At 40.6% G+C, this 23,398-nt stretch overlaps 1 protein-coding gene across 4 annotated transcripts in view; it reads left to right on the top strand.

Moving 5' to 3' along the window:
- The first annotated feature begins 5,201 nt into the window (after nucleotides 1–5,201).
- Nucleotides 5,202–23,398, top strand: part of sgsm2 (small G protein signaling modulator 2) — a 108,298-nt gene continuing 90,101 nt past the window's right edge. For 2 of the 4 annotated variants that reach the window (XR_003981164.1, XM_030393682.1), the window contains exons 1-2: nucleotides 5,202–5,572; nucleotides 23,201–23,276. Coding sequence is in view for 3 of the 4 variants with exons in the window: in XM_030393682.1 (XP_030249542.1) it covers nucleotides 5,513–5,572; nucleotides 23,201–23,276 (136 nt within the window). In the remaining variant the exon portion in view is untranslated. The remainder of the gene's footprint in view (nucleotides 5,573–23,200; nucleotides 23,277–23,398) is intronic. The other 2 variants (XM_030393692.1, XM_030393701.1) reach the window with 2 other exon arrangements.

Here is a 23,398-nt window from a genome sequence, read left to right on the forward strand (position 1 = left end):
TTGTTTATTTTCTAGTTGGAAGGAACACTTAACTGGTAATGAAACAGTCTCAGTTTAATGCTGATGCCTCTTTATGGCCTGCACAAGCAAACAAGACCATTCGTAAGAAGATGGCTATTTCTGTACAGTTAGTATATTATTAGAGTTAGTCTTAATGCCTGTCACCAGGTCCAACTTCTGCAGTTTTGATCATAAAATGAAAATGATGTGGAGTGCTGATGGTGAATAGAGGATAGTCAGACTAAATCCTTGTCTCCACATTCTCAGACTCAGACTTTGAGGCGAGGCCTTGGTAAGTCTGAGGGTTTAGGACTGTCTGCTATCAGATTGTCAAGGGCACAAGGGCTCGTTTTGATACCTCTCTGGCCACTTTCCACAAGTCTGCATTTCTGCAGACTTCGTCTGGGGGAATTACCCACACTTCAGAGCATTGTAACATTAAACACAGGGTTACTATGGGTTACGTTATTAAAAAAAACTGATGATCTCATGATTTTATTATTCTTTATGCAACATTTTTCATTCACAAATTGAATATTTTTAAATCACTACTATCTGACATTTAATCTTTTAGCTGATTCTCCACTTAATTCCCTTAGTACATTAAACAACAAAAAATTAATAAGCTTCTGAAACATTATGTAACTGTTTCCCTGAAACCTCTGAATGAGCTTTTTCGTTTATAAAACTCAAGATTTTGAAATGTAAAATAAAAAGTCCAAAACCAGTGAAATGTCACAAAGTGCTGGCCCGTAACTATTATACTGTTCTGGCCTCTTAAGGACTCTCTCACTTAAACATGTGGGATTGAACCTCACAGCCTGAGAAAAAACGCTGCTCTGTAGTCTGGTAGTACTACAGCACTAAAACAAAGATTATTTTGTTTCACCATCATCATCTTACAGTTATTAATCTACATAATCCATATGTAGATAGGTTACCTCATCGTTCTGCATCCGCAAACAGCCTGATTTTTTTTTTCTCCCCCATCAATTCATGTTGCACAGGCATGGAGGAGGGCATGTGTGACTTATTGGCTCAGTGTCTGAGGGCTGAAGGCTCCAGGCTCCAGTACGGGGTGTATGGGTGTAGGTCAGAGATGTACTGAGGGGCAATGGCATGAAGGGATTTGTATGTGAGTAGGTTTGTTTTTGTAATGGATTCAGCACTTAATTAGGAGCCAGTGAAGGTGGAGGAGAGTTGGAGTGATGTGCTGCCAGGCCTGGGTGCGGTCGAGAACCCTGGCAGCTGAGTTTTGGATGTACCAGGTAGAGCCTTTCCTGTACTTTTAATAAATGATGTGCAGTCAGTCGCATGACAAGTTATCTGTGATGTCGATTCCCAGGAACCTAAAACTGTTCACCTGCTCGATCTCAGCTCCGCTGATGTAGACAGGGAGGTGTGCCTTTGCTTCCTTCTTTCTAAAATCAACACTCAGCTCCTTGGCTTTGCTGACGTTGAGCAGTACATTGTAGTCTGTGCACCACTCTGCAGGATTGTTGATATCCTCCTGATACGAACTCTCATCGTTGTTTATAATGCAGCCAATGATGGTGGTGTCGTCCTTGTATTTCACAATAGAGTTGTCTTGATGTCTGGGAGTGTAGTTATGGGTACGAACAGTGAACAGTATGAACAGGAGGGGGCTCCAGTGTTGAGCACTAACATAGAGGAGGTGTGACTGCTGGTCTGAACTCTCTGGGTTCTATTTGTGAAGATGTCCAATAGTGTCGTACTCAAAAGCCCAGAGTGTTCAGTTTTCCAATCGGCTTCATAGCTGGAATTGCGTTGAATGCTGACCTGAAGTCAACATCCAGCATCCTGATATAGCTGTTCTTATAGAGTAGAGGACAGTGGATATGGCATCCTCTGTTGGTCCTGAAAGCATACTGGTGAGGGTCTAGGCTGGCAGGGATGTCGTCTCTGATGTACAGGAGAACTAGTCTCTTAAAGCATGTCATCAGAATGAGTGTGAGAGCTGCATGGTGGTAGTCATTCAGACAAGAGAAGACACAGCAGACTTTTTAATTACAGGAAAGATGATGGCTGTCTTAAAGCAGGCAGGAACCGTCATCTTTTCTCTCCTTGAAAGTGAGATGTTACAAATGTCAGTAAAAACATCAGATAGCTTATTGTTTTTAGTACAGGGCCAGGTATGTTATCTGGACAAGCTAGTCACTCTTAGCAGGAGTTTTCTCCCATCCGCTGTGCTTACTGATGGTGGCAGGTCCTCTGGAGGGAGAGTAGACTCTACAGCTGAGTCTCTGTGGAGGACATCCAAAGCGAGCATAAAATGCCTTTACTTTAATCTGACACATTCCACCCACCTTAACACCGCTGCAGACCAAGGAACAGGCTCTGGAACTGTCAGCCTCTAGTCTTTTGCTTGAGGGTGAAGACAGAGAAAGGAGGAGGGAACATGATAAAATCTCTACGTGACCGTCCCAAAGAAAAGACAGATAATCTCCCACATTCTATCCAAAGTCAGAATGAAACCGTAATAATGAATTATAAGTAAGGTGCTTTACACAGCTGAACAATAGATGGAAGTTGAAACAATTAGATGACCATATGGATAACAGTCAAGTGTCAATTTTCAAGCAAAAGTGGCAAAAGATAACTACTTCCTTTTCTTTTTGTGAGGATCAACTGCTATTTTCTTTCTAACTTGATAATGTGTTTGGATTTTGGACTGTTGGTCAGAAAAAAAACGAGCAATTTAAAGAAAGTTGTTTTCCACTAGAACACACACACACACACACATACACACACAAACAACCAAAGTACTCGAGTAATGATGAAATGAAAAGGTTACTACAGTAATAAACAATTAGAAGTCATTGCAACCCTACAAGGAACGACTCTGTGCTAAAGAGCCTGTCCTCTCTGTCAGAAAGATTCCAGAGATAAGCTGTGCCAACCTTTGTCAAAGAATGTAGTAGGGGAGAAATGTGATCACTAACCGGCTGCATGTAAATGTGTTTTCACATTTCCTGCTGGACCTGTTAACTTAGGCCAAAATAGTCCGTGTCACATGTGTTGCCTTATCTCTGTGGACTTTCACTGGGTTTACATTCATTTAATACATTTGGCTTGCAGCAGTTATTTGCTTTCTGAGATATATTATAAAGGAGGAACCTGTTTCTTTATTATCACCAGTAAGGGACAAGGAGAAACCAGATATTACTGCACTTACATGCTCTTATTTATCTGGGAATTGTTTGCTTTCTACAGTAACCTGGGCCTGAGTCATGTCTGTCCCTTTAAACAGGGTAGATCACCATATTTACCCACAGTATGTCCCTGTGCAGAGCAGGATTAGTGTATGAACTGCCCACCAACCAACCAATCAACTTACTGGCCAATTAGAGTAATCTGTCCTACAGGATGATAATTATACTAGAGAAATGTTTACCCACTTTGGCATTAAAGCAAGGCTGACAAAGCGCGGGGACATGTCCTCGTACTTTCTATTAGTCTCGTATTCTGTCTCTGTAGCTCATGCGATGATTAGGAAAATGAGTGAATTCAAAATCTTTTTAGGCTTTGAAGGTAATATTAAATACCACTGGATCTGTTGATGTTACAGGTGGTTTGTTCATAGGCATGACTTGAGGTGAACTCACTGACTAACCTTTATTCTTTTTAAAGGCCAGCAGGGGATGACTTCACTTGTGTCAAAAAGTCATGTTAGGTTTAAGTGAAAATGACCCTACTTGTTCTCACTTGTGTTACTACCTTAGTAAACATCTTCCTAATGAGTTTATGGTCTCAGTCGCTGGTTTTAAGCCTCCTTTGATGCAGTGTGATGTTCATTTTGTACATTATGGTCCCATTTAAAGTAAATAGATGCTTTAAAAGACAATAAAGCATATTCTTAAGGGTGTGGCTACCTTGTGATTGACAAGTCGTGCCACAGCGTGTCCTTGGGTTCTCAGTCGTATCCCATCAGGATATACTCCACAACTACACCCACTCATCCAATTACAGTCCCTCCTGGCTCCAAAGATCCAAGATGGCTACAGCCAGGCTACAATGAGCAATTACCACCATAAGTGGTATTGAGCCTTTTGGCTCGTGACATTTAAAAAAAAAAAACACTTGCTTCCTGAAACTCCTCTTCACTGGTTGCATACCAGGCCATTAAGGTCAAATGCACAGCAAGTCACAAAAAAAGAAAGATTAGTGCAGCCTCTCAAAAATAATAATAATTTCATGCAGCCGTACTTTTTCTTCATTTTTTAATTTATTTTTGGATCCCTTCCTTCCTAACAAAGCCCTAAAAACATATTTTCTCAACTGTGAGTGATGGCTCCCACATGAACACCTGCCAAAGTTGTGACAGTTTTGTTTTGGGCAGAAAGTAAAATGCAGAGTTGTAAGGGAAGGGTTTGCTGATGATAACATGGCTTCCGGTGGATGTAGGTGCACCTTCAGCCCACATGGAGGCACAAGTCTGAGGTTTAATGACAGGGACTCCAACAGAGAGGGGTTTTCTATATCACGTTGCCCTGACGTCATTTATTTTGCAGCAGGCCAACCTGGCATATGGTCTGAGAATGGTCAACATGTGCCTCAGAAAGCACTATTTTTAGAATCTGTTTGGATCAGCTGCAGTATCTTTGTGTGTGTGTGTGTGTGTGTGTGTGTGTGTGTGTGTGTGTGTGTGTGTGTGTGTGTGTGTGTGTCTGCTAGTGCTCAGCTTGTGAATGAAGTCATTAAATAAGCTGCGTTTTAATGAGCTCATCAAATGCATCACGTTTTCTCCACTGGAGTGTCAGATCTGCACACTGAAGAGCTGTCTGCTCGAGGTATAAACCTGAGTGAGCGACCAACAGATGATGACAAACCCAAAGCATTTTTCCCAACATTTCACACCTTTTTCTCAAGAGAGCAGCCTCCCAGCTGTAACTCTCTGCTGCCCAGGAGAGGGAAAGAGAAGCTTCTAAAAATAACTGGCAGGCTCTACAGGTTGGTGTGTTGGATGCTGGGAGGCTCCAGGCTCCAGGCTGCAGGCTCCAGGCTCCAGGCTGCCGGCTCCAGGCTCCAGGCTGCAGGTTGGGGCGGGGCTGGATGCTGGGAGGCTCCAGGCTCCAGGCTGCAGGCTCCAGGCTCCAGGCTGCAGGCTGCAGGCTCCAGGCTCCAGGCTCCAGGCTGCAGGCTCCAGGCTCCAGGCTCCAGGCTCCAGGCTGCCGGCTCCAGGCTCCAGGCTGCAGGTTGGGGCGGGGCTGGATGCTGGGAGGCTCTGTGAGCGCCACTGATTTCTTTCCTCCTCCATTGATCAGTGTAGTGGGGAAGGCGGATCCTCTGACGTCGACGTCAAGCTGCTCGGCTGCGTCAGAATCCAGCTGAGCGAAGGAAGAAGGAAACAAGGAATAAAAAGGAAAGAGGTCCAGAAAGGCCGGGGAGAGCGGACGGGCCGTGGCACTGAGGCAGACCTGAGTCGTGCACACCGCGGACAGACAGACGGCCAGAGGGACGGACGGACGGACGGACGGACGGACAGAGAGACATGGAGGGCTCCACGGAAGAAGACTACAAAGAGAAATTATTATGGAACGTCAAACGGGAGGTAGGCGCTGCTGTCTGACGGCTCGTCGAGCTTCACATTTCTAATATTGACTGTGTTGTTTTGTGTCTTTATTCCCGTCCACACCACGACACGAGACTTGGAAGTGTTGCACTCATATTTAGCATGTTCCGACGGGTTTATTGAATATCTCTGAGCTGTGTTGGACTGAATTCTCTTCAGTTTTATAAGATAACTTTACCAAACTGGTGATGAATAAATGGACCTAGGTAAACTGTAGTTACAGGCTTCCAGTATGTGTTACGTCAACATGTTTCCATTATCCAGACTTAAAATATTTCGCATTTAGCTGACACTTCCCTGTTGGTGCAGGTAAAAACAATGCTACAGGGTTAGGGTTGGACTTGGACACTGCTATGGTATTGCTATAATATCTTAATAATATTCCAATAACACAATACAGAAGTTTAAATTGATCAAACCTCACCTGAGGTCTATTTTGTATCATCTCATGTCCGTGTCGGCTTTGACATAATACCAAATTCATTTAAATTAGAACTGCCATTTTTCGTAAGATCCGAGCAACCATTAATAATCCAGACCTGCAGGCAGAAACCCTGAAACCCTCTGCAGGACATCTTTTCACTACAGGTTGTCCTGCTGCCTGTCTCCACCAGCAGCACCGACATCCACAGCTCCAACCCTGTCACAGGCTTTTTGTTCACGTGATGAATGTCTCACATCTCTCCAGCGAGGAATAAATCATTACTCCTTTAACCTCTCTACACACTGCCATTGTAACCCCTCATGCTGCCTTCACCCAGAGTCACAACTGGAAAGATTTCCCTGCGCTGAGGTGTCAGTGTAAATCAAAGGCAGCTGATTGTGAGACTGAATGTGGCAAGGTGTGGCTCACTGACTATACCTCAGTCTGGCTGAGTGTGTAGCGAGCATGTACTCTCTGTCACTATAGCGGAGAGGAAAGGTCAAGCTAAAAATATCAAGACTGGGAAAAAAATACTCTTTTTTGATCATAATCGGCGCTCTCCGTGCTATGTGAGATACGAAGCGTCACATTCACCCAATGGTACTATATTAGTCCTCACTCAGTGCTTCACTTCAGTCACAGAATTGGCTTATTGTATTCAGGATTTCATGTTTGGTGGAAAGTGATATCAGATGAATTCACTATAGCTTAGCTGACAAAATAGTCAAAATACATGCGGACACTTGTACTTTAAAGTGCGCTTCATTGTTAATACATTGCTACTTTAATTGCTGTTACAAAGATAGTTGTAGAAGACTGTGTATGCTGTACTGGAAATGTTTAAAGAAAGGATTCAACCAAAAATATAAATTCAGTCATTATCTACTTACCTGCACGCAGATGGAACTTTGATTAAGGTTTCGTCTCTGACTGTCTGCAGGACTTTCCAAATCTGTCTTTCTAACAGTAACATTTTCATTAATTTCTGTCATGTTCAGAATGAATTGAGAAAAACTGCAGAGTGCATACTGTACTGTAAATGTGTCCATTCAGTTTGAATATCGAGGTTAATAGTTTCCTGTCCTCCAGCCATCATGCCCTGAGCTGCATTTTAAAACACACTGACTTGTGCTCCAGTAGCATAAATTCTTGATGTTTCCTAGTTGTTAACAATTACAGAAAATGAGCTTGTGTGTCAGCTGGATGCTTTATATTTCTAAGTGGGTAAAGAAAAGTACTAGAACAAGTAGGTCTGTATGTCTGGTATGTTGAGAAAATGACATGACTTGAGTGTGGTGAGCCTTTAAAACCAGAAAAAAACACAGCAAACCTTGACGATTTGTTATTCTGACCATCTTTTAGTGAGCTCAGATTGACTATTTTTTGATAAACCCAGAACAAAAGTATCTGATCAGGTTTTAGGCTTAGATTGATTTTCTCTCATATGAAGTTATCACTGTTGCTTCAGAACCATATCAATCTGTTGTTGTGCTATTGTAGTATTTTGTCCAAAAATGCAACATGTTTCCCACTTTATTTACACAGCAGAGAGTTGGTGTAGACTCTGTGTGCATCTAGTATAAAAATCAATGGTGCGATTGGCCACAGTTCATCAGTGAGATGCTAGTCAATGCCTTCTGACATTTTAAAGTGTAACAAACTGGGCTGTGAGACAGTGGTTTGAACAAAGCCCACTAGCTTCTGCTTGAAAGCTCCCTGTCTCTTTAAGCAGCACTCTGCTATCTCAGTATTGCTTGGCAACTGAAAGCTTTAGCAGCTCCCAAAGAAGTTAAATTGCATCAGTTGGCGATTAATATCACAGCAGTGTGGCAGCCCAGTCAGGCGGTCTCTTGTACCGATACACAAAGTGCCTTTCTATTTTCACCTGCTTTCCATCAGGATCCTTGTGTGCCTGGTACATACAGAGGTGTTGTCTGTGGACAGTTAAAGCAGCAATCCGTGAAAAGATTAAAGGTTTATCTAAATGTTTATAAAAAAGCACTGGAGGTGAACCAGCTGTTTACAAGAAATACTGCAGCTGTAACAGGTGTTTTACTTACTGCAACCAATAAAGGTGTCCCATTCTTATGTACTGAGAATCCTCACAATCAATTTATATCCCTAAAGAGAAGTATGGTCGCCATTCACACAGTGTCTCCAACAAGCGCTGTCTTTTATTACATATTTTCTTTATATTAACTTCCCCACCTTCACCGCCTTTCTCAGTCATTTTGACTCTAATCCACAACTATAGAGTCATCAGTCATTTGCAAAAAGGTGTAAAAGCAAACACCTTTTTTCTGCAGAAGTACAGTGTTTTTGAGTATGCGCTGTCATATGCCCAAAGCTCTGTGACAAATGTGGTAATGACAGATGATTGAGTGAGCTCAGGGACGACTGTGATCCTGTTGTCTGAGCTACATATTGTTAAACTGACAGGATGCATAATGCCTGAAATTCACTCTCCCATTTATTTAAAATAGTGGTAAAGACTAAAGTGGAAGCAAGTGAGGGGGGATGAAGAACATGATGTGAAGATGTAGTTAAAGTTGTGTTTACTGCACTTGGTTTTGTCTTGTATCTCTCTGTAGTTTGACTCAGAACTAATTAAAAAATTAATGCATCCACATAATCATACTGCTTTCCAAAGGCAGAGAGCTCAGTGCTGTTAAAATGAATGAATGCAAGCTTTGGCAAATGCTGTATTTACAACCCCAAATCCCAAAAGGTCGGGACGCTGTGTTAAGCATACAAAAACAATGTGATCATTTGCTAAACCAATGCTGTTTTCAGTTCGTAGCACTTGTTATTAAACAAACCATATATGCCATCATAAATCATCTTAGTTTTGCCTGTAAGTGTATGAACATTTGCTAATTGTCACTTAACACAAAGTAAAGCTGAGGCTGGTGGGATTATCATGACTTTTGCTAATATTTGGTCAAAATAGGGGTAGACTGATAATAAGTCTGGCTGATTATCAGAGGCCAGTATTCAACATTTCCCCGATTATCTGTATAAAGGTTTTTTGTGTCTGATTGCCGATAAAATAAATATATTTGTAAATGTAGTACTTTGGATCTGATGCAGCATAATTTCTCTGTTGGTAGTCACCACGCTGTGGTCTCAGTGTCCACAACACTGATCATCTGATGTCATGAGTAACAGCCGTTTAGCACTGAATAATCTGAATTTGTAAAGGAACTATAGACTAAAGTTATCATATAAATAAAGGAAAGTGAAAATACTGAAATATAGTGCCTTAAAATTGTACGCACAAAAAGTACAGTTTTTGCATAAATTGTAATTGGTTACATTCAATCACTAATTATTCTCAACTTTAACCAACAATATCAGTTTCAGTTAATGGTTTTCATTCTCCTGGATCACTAATAATTGAAAACCATGTAGGTCTACCCCCTATGAAATGTTGACCTGATGATGGTGCTAAATGAAATCGATTTTGTGGGGAACACCACTTCAAACAGTAAATGTTAAGGTCTTTCACAGGCCAAGCGAAGAAGATAGTATGAGCTTGGAATTGGAATATTCTCTTTGGCTTTGTTAATTACCATTATCTGTGACTATCGTCAATTCTAATGTTTGGATTTTAGTCAGTGCTTGTCAGATTAAAAAAAACATTTTTGTGTTAAATTAACTACAGTAATTATTTCTATAATTAGAAAGTATCTAGTATCTATCTAGTATAGAACTTCATGATAAACCAAAAGGTGTAAAGGTGGGTGGTGTTTTACATGTCTGATAACTGTTGATGTTCTGTGCGAAGGCCTTCACTCTGATGGGTTTGGTAGTAGACTTGAGAGAAAAGTTTAAACGCTGCCTTCTTTCACAATTTGGCACAGCTGGCCAATTGCTGTGTGATTTTCGAACACATTAGCCTCATCCTCACTGCCCTTTGAGTTCGTGGATCCTACTCCAATTCTCTGCATCTTCTTCTGTGTGAAAATGTCAGATACGGCACGCGGTGAAATTTTGCTGTGCCTCTGATGCACCTCCAGAGGTAGTATCAGAGGTGCAGCATTGGCGAACTGTACCTGTGTGAATGGATAAGCCTGCGGACCAGGGCGGGGGCGTGTCGGTCTGATGGTGTTTACAGTCTGACAACTAAACAGATCATTCACTCAAAAAATAAAGAGAAATGTCCCACAAAGCTGCGTTACATTACCAAACAAATGTAATGTAGTAATTGTTACTCTTTGGCAACTTATATGAGGAGAAATTACCTGCGTTATTCATGGAAAAGTGTCTGTCATCCTGTCTGTCCTACTGACTCTCCGTCACATTTCTGCCCGGAAAACTGTGTCAGTCCCCAACAAAAAACTTGAACTCACCAAGTGTTTGTGTTGAAAAAAATCACTGCAACGGTCAGTCCTCCCGACCAAGACTTCAGTGAACTTTCCCCAAGAAAGCAGCCACCCTCCCCGCGAGTGACAGAGTCAGACGACTTAATCGTGTAATTTATATCATAACTTTGTCACTTTCCAGGATGTTTGGTGGGTCAAGATCCTGATCCCAACACATTATAACAGCATCCATATAAACAGTCAGCTGACATGTTTAGATTAACAGGAGGACACTGGGGGAAACACCTTGAAATAGGGCTGGGTATTGTTAAAAACCTCACAATTAGATTCGATTTAGATTCTTTAGGTCGCAGTTCGATTCCATATCGATTCGATTCAATATTGACTTAAATGCTTCGATATCGATTCAGTTATAAGTAGTAATAAACAAATAATTCATTCATTGTTGATAATTTTTTAAATAAAAAAAGTAATCTTAAATTATAAATCTTTCCTCTAAGAAGTTCTAGTTCGAATTGAAATGTAAACAAAGGTACTCGATGTGTTTAGTTATAAAATAGTGCAACCATAGTTAAGCTGAGAAAGTGCCATTGTTTCTGGGACTGAATGGTGCATTTTTGTCTGACATAAACATAGAAATGACCGCGGTCCCTTCGCCCTCCGGCTAGACGCGAGGGGGTAAACGTTGACACTGAGCCCCCTCTCTCCCCAGAGGAGAGTGCTACTAGCGGGCACACGATGCAGCGGCCAGGTTGAGACCGGCTGCGCTGGGAGTCTACTGTCTCTGAAAGAGCGGTGTCTTTAGGATCCACAGCGCTGGCTTGCTGTGTGAAATACACACTGGTTTGTCTTTAAGCCAGAGTTGCTTGGTTCCGTGTGAACAAACAACGGCAGAGAATTGGTGAACCGCTGCGGTGGCAATAATGCAGTGACTCTGTTAAAAGGGCTACTGATGGACAATACGAAAAGGAATGGATCAGTAGAATGTATGTTGATGCATAATTGGTTCTATTCCACCGAAATTCTTTGGCTTTCAGTTTATATCAAAATATATAGCCTTACCTTTCGTCAGACACCTATGGCAATCTTTTTACAGCTAGCCTGAGAAAAAGGAAGTAGAGTTGAAGCTCAGTAAATCTATTCTGCTCCACTCATCATCAATACTGTGAGCAGGGTGCAGGGAGCCACTGCCACAGGCTTTTATTTTCTTAATACCGTTTCCTTTGTTTACTACAGTGGGCTACCTTAGTTGCCATATTGCAACTCGCAGCTAAACAGCATTAAGTTGCCTCTTCCCTGAAGAAATATTCTGTCATTATGCAGCAGTGTTGGGTAACCTCTCCCTCAGACTGACACCTCCCCCAGGACAGAATCATTTCTTCCTGCCACAGTCTTATTTTATGACTGCTGCTCCATGAGCCAACTGCATCCATATCCACTTGAAATTTTGTACTCTTGAGGTTCAATAGTAATTTCTGCCCCATTATCTTGATGGGAAACATGCAGAAATTGATTCATCACAGGATATGGCAATTGTAAGAGGAGTAAATGATTGCAGGGTTTTCAGTATCTGTAAATGTTAGGAGCTCCATTGTTGTGTGAATGCTGCACCTATTCTACAAGTGTGTACAGGGCAAGATGCCATTAAGGCATCCGTCAGATTATTCCAACAGCTTGTTTGGTTGCGCCGAGTCAAACTGAGCTGCCCTGATCAGCGTCCGAGATGGACCTGCTCCGGCGTAGGACCAAACTGCCTTATTGTACTTTCAGCCATCTGCTGTGTCGTCCTAGTTCATCATGTTCATGCCATGCTGCTTCATAATAAGAGCTTTTGAATGACCGAATAAACAGATAACTTTTATTGTGAAGAAGTTATAAGAAATTAAACATGTTTGTAACCAAATAAGCAGAGCCACATTTTTAGCTGTGATTCTTCAATAGTACTGCAATCTAGACAACCAAGTCATTAGTTAAAGACAAACGTTCAAGAAGGTAGCCCAGTTATGGTGGAAATGCAAATCCCTGCAGCTTGTTGTATATGCGACCACGACAAGAGTCCGCTGTTACCACAGCACCCTTGCTGCCCCCCTCCCCCTCCACCTCCAATGCTACTAGGGCATGAATGATTACCTCATTAATGGCTGTGTCTGTTATGGTCTGACAAAAGCTGATCAGGAAGGAATCTTATTATATTGCAGCTTCTCAGACCAAAGGGTAGGAGAGCATCACCCCACACAGATTATTATATTATTATTTAGTATAGCACTTTTCACAGAGCACAGTCACAAGGTGCAACAAGTACGATGACAACCAAGACACAAAAAACAGCAAAAGGGAGGAAAAAAAATAAGTGACCTAAGTGACCTATTATGGAGATAGGGATGGAGCAGCTCAGAAATTTAAACAATGATCTGATCCTTTACATTTTTTTTTTGGTGCCAACTATCAGCAAGGTAATGATAATGTTAAACCCATGCATGCGATTTAAGAATGGTTCAATGCAAACTGTCCTTCATAGGGACTTCCCTGCTCTTGTTAAATTTAAGCCTCCAGTTCGGGCTTGAAAGATTGATTTCTGTCATAGGCCTTTTTCACGGAACACATTTTAACATGCCGTAGTAGGATGAATTTATTTATATAAAAAAAAAATAGAAATAATGCTGAATTTCATTTAACTGCTTCAGTGTCAGGGTCCATTGGAGCTTTTGTTAATGGTGTTAGTACCTCCTATGCTTCTCCTACTATGACAAATAAAATGACCTCTCTGAAAAACAGTCAGTGTATGTTTGTATGTTATGTGTTTAACTCTGATTAAAGAGCATAGGCACCATGCTTTAAAAACAATGCTATGACATACAAAATATCACAACTGATGCTAATGAAATGTAAATCCTCAGATGGCTATTTACAGGCTGCACCTTACACCGTGGCAAAACTGATAAAGAATGTATTAGTATTCTTTGAGCACTTCGAATGAGGGAAGTACAGAATAAGATGGAAATAATAAAAAAAAATGTGTTGGTAGCCAATGATAATGGAGGCTTTACGTTGTTGGCCCATTAGTTTTTTAATTTTGTTCTGAAATGCATGCTTTTATTTTATATCCACTTTCATTTCTCACTCATTCAAGGCAAGACCAACTTTCTAACCTTATTGTAATCTCCCATAATCCTTCATTGTGACCACTGGCCTAGATAACATCAGTCTAAATTAGGGAGCAGTCTGTTGCACATTTCATGTATTTGCCATATTTGCTGTTTCATTGTTCTTGAGGAGATTGTACATCTTATTAACGTCAAGAAAACTGTCCTTCTTTGTGACCCCGAGGAACACACTGTTGATGCTCTGTTGTTTGCCCCAGTCATGAACATGAGATGAAGAGGAAAGCAAATGTGTCCGTATGTCACTGAGAGTTGTCTAAAGAGCTCTTCCCTCAGTTCCTCCCAGAAACCATTAGCTTCAGGATTCTCAGAAGTGTTTCAAAGTTAGCCAGCGCCACTCATCCGTTTGACATATACCAACTATATCTTGTTATTTTAGTGTCATCCCAGGAACTGGATGTTTGATGCGCTGCTGGATAAATTATTAATGAAGGTCCTTGTTTAGTAACAGTACACAAATGTGTGTATGTGTGTGGCTACCATCATGTTGTTTTCCTCTGCCAATGAGTGCATGTCACTGTGTGAAGAAATAACAAAGACTAATACACTTACTAACGTACATACCAACACACATCTATTCTACAAACATTTGTTTAGTAGCAGGTTGGAGTTTTAGTGATCCTCTGGGGCTCAAGTAATCCTACAAACTAAGTTAAATCTCAATGGCAGCAGCCAAAGAGGAAAATAAGAAATTCTAGTTAAAATGTAATAAATATAAATGACTTTGATTTCTTATTTGCATTAATTTATTTTGGTAGCAATGCTACCTCATCAATAATGATAATCCTCATAGTGTATGTGTCTGCACAGTACATGTATGTGCATATGAAATACAATATCTTTTGAACCCCAATTAATTAACAATAACTGTAGCCAAACATACTTTGCTGCTTACACCTGATCTGGCATTGCTTGCATTACTGGTGACCATTTTCCCAAAAAACTGTCTAATTTTAAATGAAGGCTGCTTGTATGCTTGCCCAATAGAAAAAGTGCTGGGTCAAGTTTTATGCCCATATCCTGTTTAGTCTCCTTTTGGACTTTGTTCCAGAAGTCCTGGACCTTTGGGCAGTCCCAAAATATATACATGAGCTCCCCTACTTGTCCACACCGCTTCCAGCATAGTTCAGATGTATTTCCATATTTGGCAATAGTAGAAGGAGTATTAAAATGCAGCATTTTCACTTTCCGATCAAATTCTTTCAATGTCGGACTGTTTGTTAGTTTGTGTCCTGCTTTAAAGGTTTCATTCCATTTCTCATCCATTTTTATCATATTTTTTCCAGCTTTCATTTTTCTTTCACATCCATACGGTTTTCTAAAGATTCATGTTGTAGTGCTTTCTTCATTAGCAGTTCCTCCAGTTTGGATGGTGTCTTACACATATTTTCCCATTCTCATTGTTCTTGAGGTAATGTCTTTGTTGTAGAAATGTGTACAAGTCATCGGCTGGTACAAGAAAGTCTGCTTAAGTTGTTGGAAAGATTTTATGATTTCTCCTTGGAATACTTGTGCAATATATATTAACCCTCTGCTTGCCCATTTTTAAAGTCCATAATAGATGATACAAAATCTGTGTTTATTGCTATTTTAGTGTTCCTATAAATGGAATTTGACAATTTTCAATTATTTTGTGCTACTGGCCATATTTTCATCGTTCCCCTGATCCATTCATTAATAATCTTAATTTTTTTCTGAGCCTTATGAGTCAAGAATGGGAGTGATTCCAATGGTACATTTTTGACTTCCCTTTTGTTCCATTCCCACCCACACCGCATCTGTCTCTTTAGTTATCCACATAATTATAGTTCTGATTTACTCTACCCAATAGTAATTTTTTAATTCAGTCAATTCAATGACAGCATCAAAATGTTAGGTTCATTTATTTGATTTTTAGACATCCTACTAGTGTTGTCACGATACCAAAATTATGACTTCGGTACAATACCTGCTAAAAATATCTCGATATGGATACTGAAACGATACCACGGCGGAGAACTAGAACATCATCAAAAGTAATGGAATAAAATATCAGATGACAGAATGTGGAACCTTAAATGATTTATTTCTTTTTATTAATTAAAACACTTCAAAAGTCAAAATGAAAATATATATTTTGTAAAAGCTGCTGAGCTTTATAGCTTCTGTATCCAAGAAGACAAGTGTCAGGTGTCAACCTGATTTTCCATTAAACGTTCAGTGCTTGTAGTAGAAAAAAAATAACAGCACATTAACTACAATTTTATTCAGCATAAAAATAATGAACATAAATGACATTAACTGTACGTCTGGCAATTCATAAAATAAGATCAGACTTTATTCGTCCCACAAAGAGGAAATTTGCAATTTGCATTTCATGGTGATAAATTTCAAACCCTGGATTATTATCCTGCAAACTACATTAGTGCACTAAAGTACAACACAAATGACCCAGACCTGGTGAAGGTCTGTGCACTAACCAGACCATTTTCTAATAATATAAATTACAATATATATTATAAATTATTGACAAAAATGTACATGCTGTGATTATATTACTAGTACTGATTGACTTAAAAAAGATCATTTATAAGTGGTGTTGTTGATCAGCATACTTGTGAACACCAGCGCATGTTCTGGTAAAGTTCATGTTACCAGTGTGAACGTTGTGTTTGCATACAGAAATGTGAGGAACCACATCGGACTGTTAAACAGTTAGCTTTACCCCTGACTGCCTCCTGCAACCCTGATGGTGATAGTTCGCTTGACTTCCATCCGGGGGATATTTAACGGTATCTATCGCTAACCTGCAGCTCTTTAAACTCTTTGAACAAGCGTGTCTGTCAGCTGAGAGTGGCATGAGTGCTCCTGCCGACCGTCCTAGGCTTGTTGAAAAAGCAGACGCACAAATATTTCGTTAACGTTGCCAACAGTAAGGGCAAGCCCACAGACACCACAAAGCCCGTCTGTAAATGATGCTTTAAATCCGTAATGACCAAGAGAGCCAACACGTCTGTCTCGCTCTGCTCTGTGACTGTCTGTCACCGTGAAACCACGCCCACTCTGGCTGCCGGCAATGAGGAAGCAGAGAGAGGCTGCACACAGACACGCAAGTTCATGAAGTACTGATACTAATAAAACGTGAAAAAGTATTGTTTTCAATGGCTGGGTACCGCGGTACCTTTCTAGTATCGGTTTACTGTGCAACACTACATCCTACATTACTGTTTGTGAAGATGGTTTACTCAGGGAACTGACCTTTGTAACCCTGAAATTCCATGTTCTGTTGTTTATTGGTAAAGGTTGAAGGTTGTATTTTATTGTTGAATTTTTGGTGAACTTTATTTGAACTTGCCTTAACATAACCTGAAAAAAGCCACCAGGATAAAGTGAAGCTGTTGTTGTAAAATAAGCCTGCCTAAGAAGAATTTGTCAGTTGTCAGGGCATAAAACCAATGATCTGGTGATCTTTACACATCTAAATGAAATAGTCTAACAATGTCATAGCAGTCAGTGCATTCAGTGCTAAAAAAAAAAAAGATTCAAAAATCCATCCATCCATCCATTGTCAACCGCTTATCCAGAATCGGGTCGCGGGGGCAGCAGCTTCAGTAGCAAGCCCCAGACATCCCTTTCCCCGGCCACATTGGCTAACTCTGACTGGGGAATCCCCAGGCGCTCCCAGGCCAGAGAAGAGATATAATCCCTCCACCTGGTCCTGGGTCTACCCCTAGGTCTTCTCCCAGTTAGACGTGCCAGGAACACCTCCCTAGGAAGGCGCCCTGGTGGCATCCTCATCAGATGCCCGAACCACCTCAACTGGCTCCTTTCCACGCAGAGGAGCAGCGGCTCTACTCCGAGTCCCTCCCGGATGGCTGAGCTTCTCACCCTATCTCTAAGGGAGACCCCAGCCACCCTGCGAAGAAAACCCATTTCGGTCGCTTGTGCCCGCGATCTCATTCTTTCGGTCATGACCCATCGCTCATGACCATAGGTGAGGGTAGGGACGAAGATTGACCGGTAGATCGAGAGCTTTGCCTTTCGGCTCAGCTCCCTTTTCGTCACAACCGTGCGGTGAAGCGCATGCAACACCGCACCCGCTGCTCCGACTCTCCTGTCAATCTCACGCCCCATCATCCCCTCACTCGTGAACAAAACCCCGAGGTACTTGAACTCCTTCACTTCACAGATTCAAAAATGGTTTTGAAAATCATGTGGCATGTTCATGTTCATGCCCTATGTTTAGGCTACAAACACACTTATGATATTTTGGTTTTTGGTTAAATATTGAAAACGACATCTCATATCACATGTGTGTTTGCTATGAACATTTTCCAACTTTACAGATACATAACTGAAACATTATTTGTTTCTTTTAAAATTAAATTGCTGTAGCAAATTTAATAATGTGGGAGACGTGGTGGCTGTGTTACCTGGGGGAAATTACTGAGACTAATAGGCTGAAAGTCATTACACACAACTGTAGCTGAAAGACTTTTTTTCAGTTTCTTATTCTAACCTGAACTGAACCTCACACAACCACCCTATCATGCCTAAATCTACCCATCTGTCACAAGCATTTAATGCTTAACTTAATCGTCACTAACTTAATATGCACTGTCAGTGAAGCATTTGGGTCCTCTATGCAGTTGTTCCCAGAAACTGTTGGACTTTGTTTCTGTCCACTGAGATTTACTAGATTTTCCCCTCCAGACAAGTTCTACCTCCTAAAGATGCTCTGACCATTTACTACCATGGTCTTTTAATTATCCTTTTAACAACACATCCAGGTGATTATAGTATAAATTAAAGTGAAGTACTCTTAATATACGTAATCACGCTTTGAATAGCATACTAAACTCAGTCAGAATATAATCCCTGACAGCCAGTTCTAATTAAACTGGTTATTTCCCAGACACAATCAATTCAGTTTCTCAGTCACTCACACCCAGGTGAAGGTATCGACCCCGCTGCCTGACTGCTGGGTATCATTTTGTTCTGATTCATTGTGTAGAGTTAAAGCCATCAGTGAATATATGGATCTATTTGCACATCTCTGCAGATGATGTGGTCAGTCAGATGCTCTGTAGGAGAGCATTAAAAGACAGGATGAAAAACAGTTGGTTCTCCAGAGAGTTTGCTCTGACCTGAGAGTGATGTCTGCTTGTTCAGCAGATGTTTAATATGGGATTGGGAGCTATTTATTAATAAATGTACATCATCCATTAATTCAACCTTTTAGCAGTTGGAAGCTAGGTCTTTTTCCATATTGATTTGTTTGATGATGATGGTGATGGTTGATGAAGTGAGAACTGTGTGCCTCCAAGATCCCTAAATCGGACTAAGTTATGTTATTTTCTTGTAGATGTGTCATAGAACAAGAGAAACGTTTCCTTTTTTTACAAAGCGGTGAAAAGGTTGTAGCATGATGTTTTGAGTTAATGTGCCTTACTTGACATTTTGCATCCTGCCGTTATTGCAAATGCTCAAATTGTAATGTTGATAATGAAACAATATACTGTGCAACTCTAGTGTGTGATAGTTTGATGTCAGGGTCATATGGTCAAAGGAATCATTTGTATTGATGTAATCACAGACTCGTGACATTTAGAATATGTGTGTGTATATGTGTGTGTGTGTGTGTGTGTGTGTGTGTGTGTGTGTGTGTTTAGACAGGAATGTTAAAATCCAGTTTAACCAGAACTATGGGCTAATGGCACTCGTCCAACTGAACAACAAGGTGCACTGACTTCCATGTTCAAACAGTTGTGTGAAGTAGGGCATTGATAATGTAATTTTCATTGTCTTCTTCTTTGGATATAAATATTGTCCTATACATGATTATGATAAATACAGCAGTGCTATTGCTTTATTGAGTGCTCCTACCAGTTCTGAATTGCAGATTGACCACAGAGGACCATTTGACTTCTCTTATCAAAACTTCAGTCATTCTGTAGCTGATGTTTTAAGGTGAGGGGGTTTTAATTTTTATCATCGGGTCACACTTGTCATAATCCATTTACAGTATTTCTGATGTGAAATCAAGTTGCAGTTGACACACTGTGGATCGAGAATTGCTGTTGCCAGGTGTGTAGCATCACTTGAATAATTACACAACACAGAAATAGGGTTAGTGAGGGATAGTAAATGCCAAGCCACTTCAATTCAATTATCTTTGTAATAACTCTCTCTATTGAGTTGAATCCTGTCCTCTGCAGGCAGGCCAGAGGTTATGGTCCGATAGTCAGGGAAACAGCACCCATGGAAATGATAGCGCGTCAGAGCCTTGCTCAAGGACAGCTTTACAGTTTTCTTGTCAAAGCTACTGTATCATATGCATCTTAAATTCAAATGTAAAACAACAATCATATAGTATAGCATAATTAACCTATGTATTACCTAAGTATCTTTTTGACCTTTCGTGGCATTATTTGATAGGACAGCTGAGAGATGACAGGAAACCGGATGAGATTGAGGGGGGATGATATGCAGCAAATTGCCACAGGTCAGACTCGAACCCTGGACTGCTGCAGTGAGGTATACCTCTGTACATGGGGCGCACCAACTGAGCCACAGTGGCATCCCAATCTAAATGAATTTTGAATGTTAGTTATGTGAGGCCTTGTCTTTATCAGAAAAACAATTGCTTGTATTGCTCGTTTCAGAACCTCATCTTGGATATAAGGATGAAGCTTTATCCTTCTGTCAAAAACATAACAGTTCTTCCACCTCCCACACCTCCATAGTACAGGGAAAAAGTGATTCTGTACTTAGAGCTTCGTTATCACACAACCAAGCAATTAAATTTGTCCTGTTTAGCAATTCGACCCAAACAAGGCAGAGGTGTCAGACAGGTCCCAAACTAATTACTGACGACAATTAATTCTATAGAGAGAGCAAACTTAGACAAGCGAACATCAGACTGAGTCAGTGTTGTTGAACTCAGTCAGGCTCTCCTCCCCAGAGACACAACAGATAGCAGCAGGAAGACTCATTTGAATGTTTCCGGGATGCCATGATATTAATTGGAAGTCAGTGTTGCGGATGTTTGGGTGAGACTGTCAGAGTTGTTATTAGTAACTGTCACAATGTTGGGAAGAGTTTTATGTTGTTATAACATGCCATAGCAGAAGTTGATAAAGAACCTCAGTCATCCAGGTCATGTTAATTCTAAGCACTGTATGGTAGGCAACCGGACCTGTTACAGTTTCTTGAAGATCTCTCATCCAAGAGTCTTCTTCAGTTCTAACTAACTGTAGGGGAGTTGCAGGCTTTTAAACTCTGTGTGTCCTTACAGAGTCGTTAAGGACATGTGTGAGCTCTGAGTTTCAGAGTTGTTAGGACCACTTGTGAGTCATTGACCCAACCGGCCTTCATGTGGTTTGCAAGGGCTAGGTGAGCCCAGGTGTGAACGGTTGTTAAGCTGTCTGTGGAGAGAACTCAGTACTGCATTGTAGGTGGGTGATAAGTGATGCCATAGGACACGTCCTCTGTTCAAAGAAGGTTGTTCCAGTTTGACATAGATGGATTATTTTACTCCTCTTTCAAACCATCTGACTTCTCTGACCAATATGTTTACCTTGTTGTCCTCAAAGGAATGATTTTTCTCCTTTCCTCCTACATGTAAGTGGACAGCAGAGTCTTCTCCTGAGGAGCTCGTCCTCCTGTGTTGTGTCATTTGTTTACAGAGGGGTTGTTTTATCTCCCCAATGTATAAATGTGTGCTGTCCTGACTGCTAAGATATAGCACCCAGAACTATTGCTGAAGGTTTCCACACTGAGGACCAAGGACAAACAGATGTAAGCATTGTCAGCTATGACCTGTTGCATTCTGAATTAAATAGATCTACATTTGTGGGTGATTAATTCACACATTTTTCTCAATGAAGACTGAGTAAAATTATGACCAAAAGGTCCCAGTGAACCATTTTATTTTACAAGTGGCATTCTTATTGTAATCAAAAGGAATAAATGCTGTGATGATGATGTCTGAGTTAGAAATCAATTGGAGATCAGTCCAGTCTATAAAGCTGTGGTCTGGGCACAAGAGGGGGGGACCAAAGAGGACTTGGTTTGGGCTGAATACAGAGAATTGTTCTTCACTTTATTTAGCAGGTTCACCTGTATGAGTGTTGTATGTGCTGAAACAAAGACACCACCAAACACGGGTGTTTCTGGTTGATGGGGAGTACTACTGCATTTGTGAAGAGGTTTTATAGGATAAAGCATTTTGTGTCTCTAGTCAGCATCAGTTGGGGCCAAAGACTGCAAGTTTGAAAATGAAACAACTGTGGGGTGGTGGAGCCTACTTCTCATCCCCAGGCTAGCAGCTCCAGGCTACATTACCCACTTCTAGTGCAACACAACTGGATCTCAGACTGAACTGACTAAAGTCGAGAGGCAGTGTGGATAATATAGGCACCAGATTTGGAGCAAAATGCAAAATCTGTAATCTGCAGTTTGCTTCATCAAAGCTGAACGATGGGGCTCCATTTATAAATAGTACTAAGTACTGAGTTGCAATAAATGTCCAACAACAATGCTGTTGTGCCTGTAACCCCCTTAATAACATGCCAGTACTGCACACAGGTCAATAATTATAAAGATGCTGCTTTTTTACTGCCATAAAGCCACATAAAGCAGCATAGAAAACTTACAAGTAGGTATGATAAAAGCCACCAAACTATTCTGAATGGTTGTCTCAAGTGTGTAGTGTAGTGTATTTATATGAGCAATGAAATATTAAGAATACTTACAGAAAGACTAGCAAATACATTTTATTATACATGTTTAGTTCTTAGTTTAAATTCTTGGTTATAGATAAAACTCCGGTTTTTCCATATTAATATTTTAAAATAATAAAATAAAAATACAACATCCCATTAAGTCTGTCTAGCACTATAGCCATTCTCTATGACAAACACTTTGCTAGCATGATGTGGTATTTCAAATATAATTGCCAGTCTTTAATGAATGTTCTGGGAATATTATATATTCATGCTTTCTAAAAGACAACCTTTCGACACAAATATTGCTCAATATGTAATAGGCGGTTTTGCATACTCCTCAGAGGATGCACCCTTTTTCATTTCATATACTCTTTGTGCTTTCCGAAAGTGTCTCTCACATGTAAACTCAACACATCCATGCTTATTTGAACCTCTCTGATTTTGAGGGAATTTGGACTTTTTTCATTACAATTAAATTTAGGGCTCATCAGGAGCAATTTGGGGTTTAGTATCTTGCCCAAGGACACTTTGACATGCAGACCAGGGAAATTGAACCAGCAGCCTTCTAATAACAAGATGCTGGCTCCACCCCTGATCCAAAGCCGCCCAAGCCTAAACCCTTTTTTAATTGTTATCCCTATTATTGTTAAATCATCAGTTATTCATCTGGGCTTGGCATTGCGCAAAGTGTTTATAGCTGTGGTGTTTCTGCACTGCACTTCAGAAAATTCACTTTTTCTACATATCAGCCCAGGAGAGCAGCAAAAAGAACTTATATGTGTCTGAAAACTGTTGATTATTATGGTGGTGATCATGTCAAGTTTATGAGTTTTGTTTTAGGATTTCCTGTGATGTTATATTTAATCTTCCTGTGATCCGGATGCACATTACTTTGACTGTGATAATGGTGATGACTAGTACTGTGATGACTAAGATAAAGACGACATGGATGCCAGACATAGTGATAAATTCTGTTCTTTGGTGCGCAGGTGAAGCAGATTATGGAGGAAGCAGTGACTAAGAAGTTTGTCCACGAAGACAGCAGCCACATCATTGCTCTGTGCAGTAAGTACACTCTTCTTTTTTTCTCTACACACAAAAACGCATACACACACAGGCATTGTCTTCTTCTCTTCCTCTCTCTGTTTCTCTCTCGCTTTTTCTCTGTCACACACACACACAAACAC

The sequence above is a fragment of the Sparus aurata genome, chromosome 2 (genome assembly GCF_900880675.1).
Source record: "Sparus aurata chromosome 2, fSpaAur1.1, whole genome shotgun sequence".
Taxonomy (NCBI): domain Eukaryota; kingdom Metazoa; phylum Chordata; class Actinopteri; order Spariformes; family Sparidae; genus Sparus; species Sparus aurata.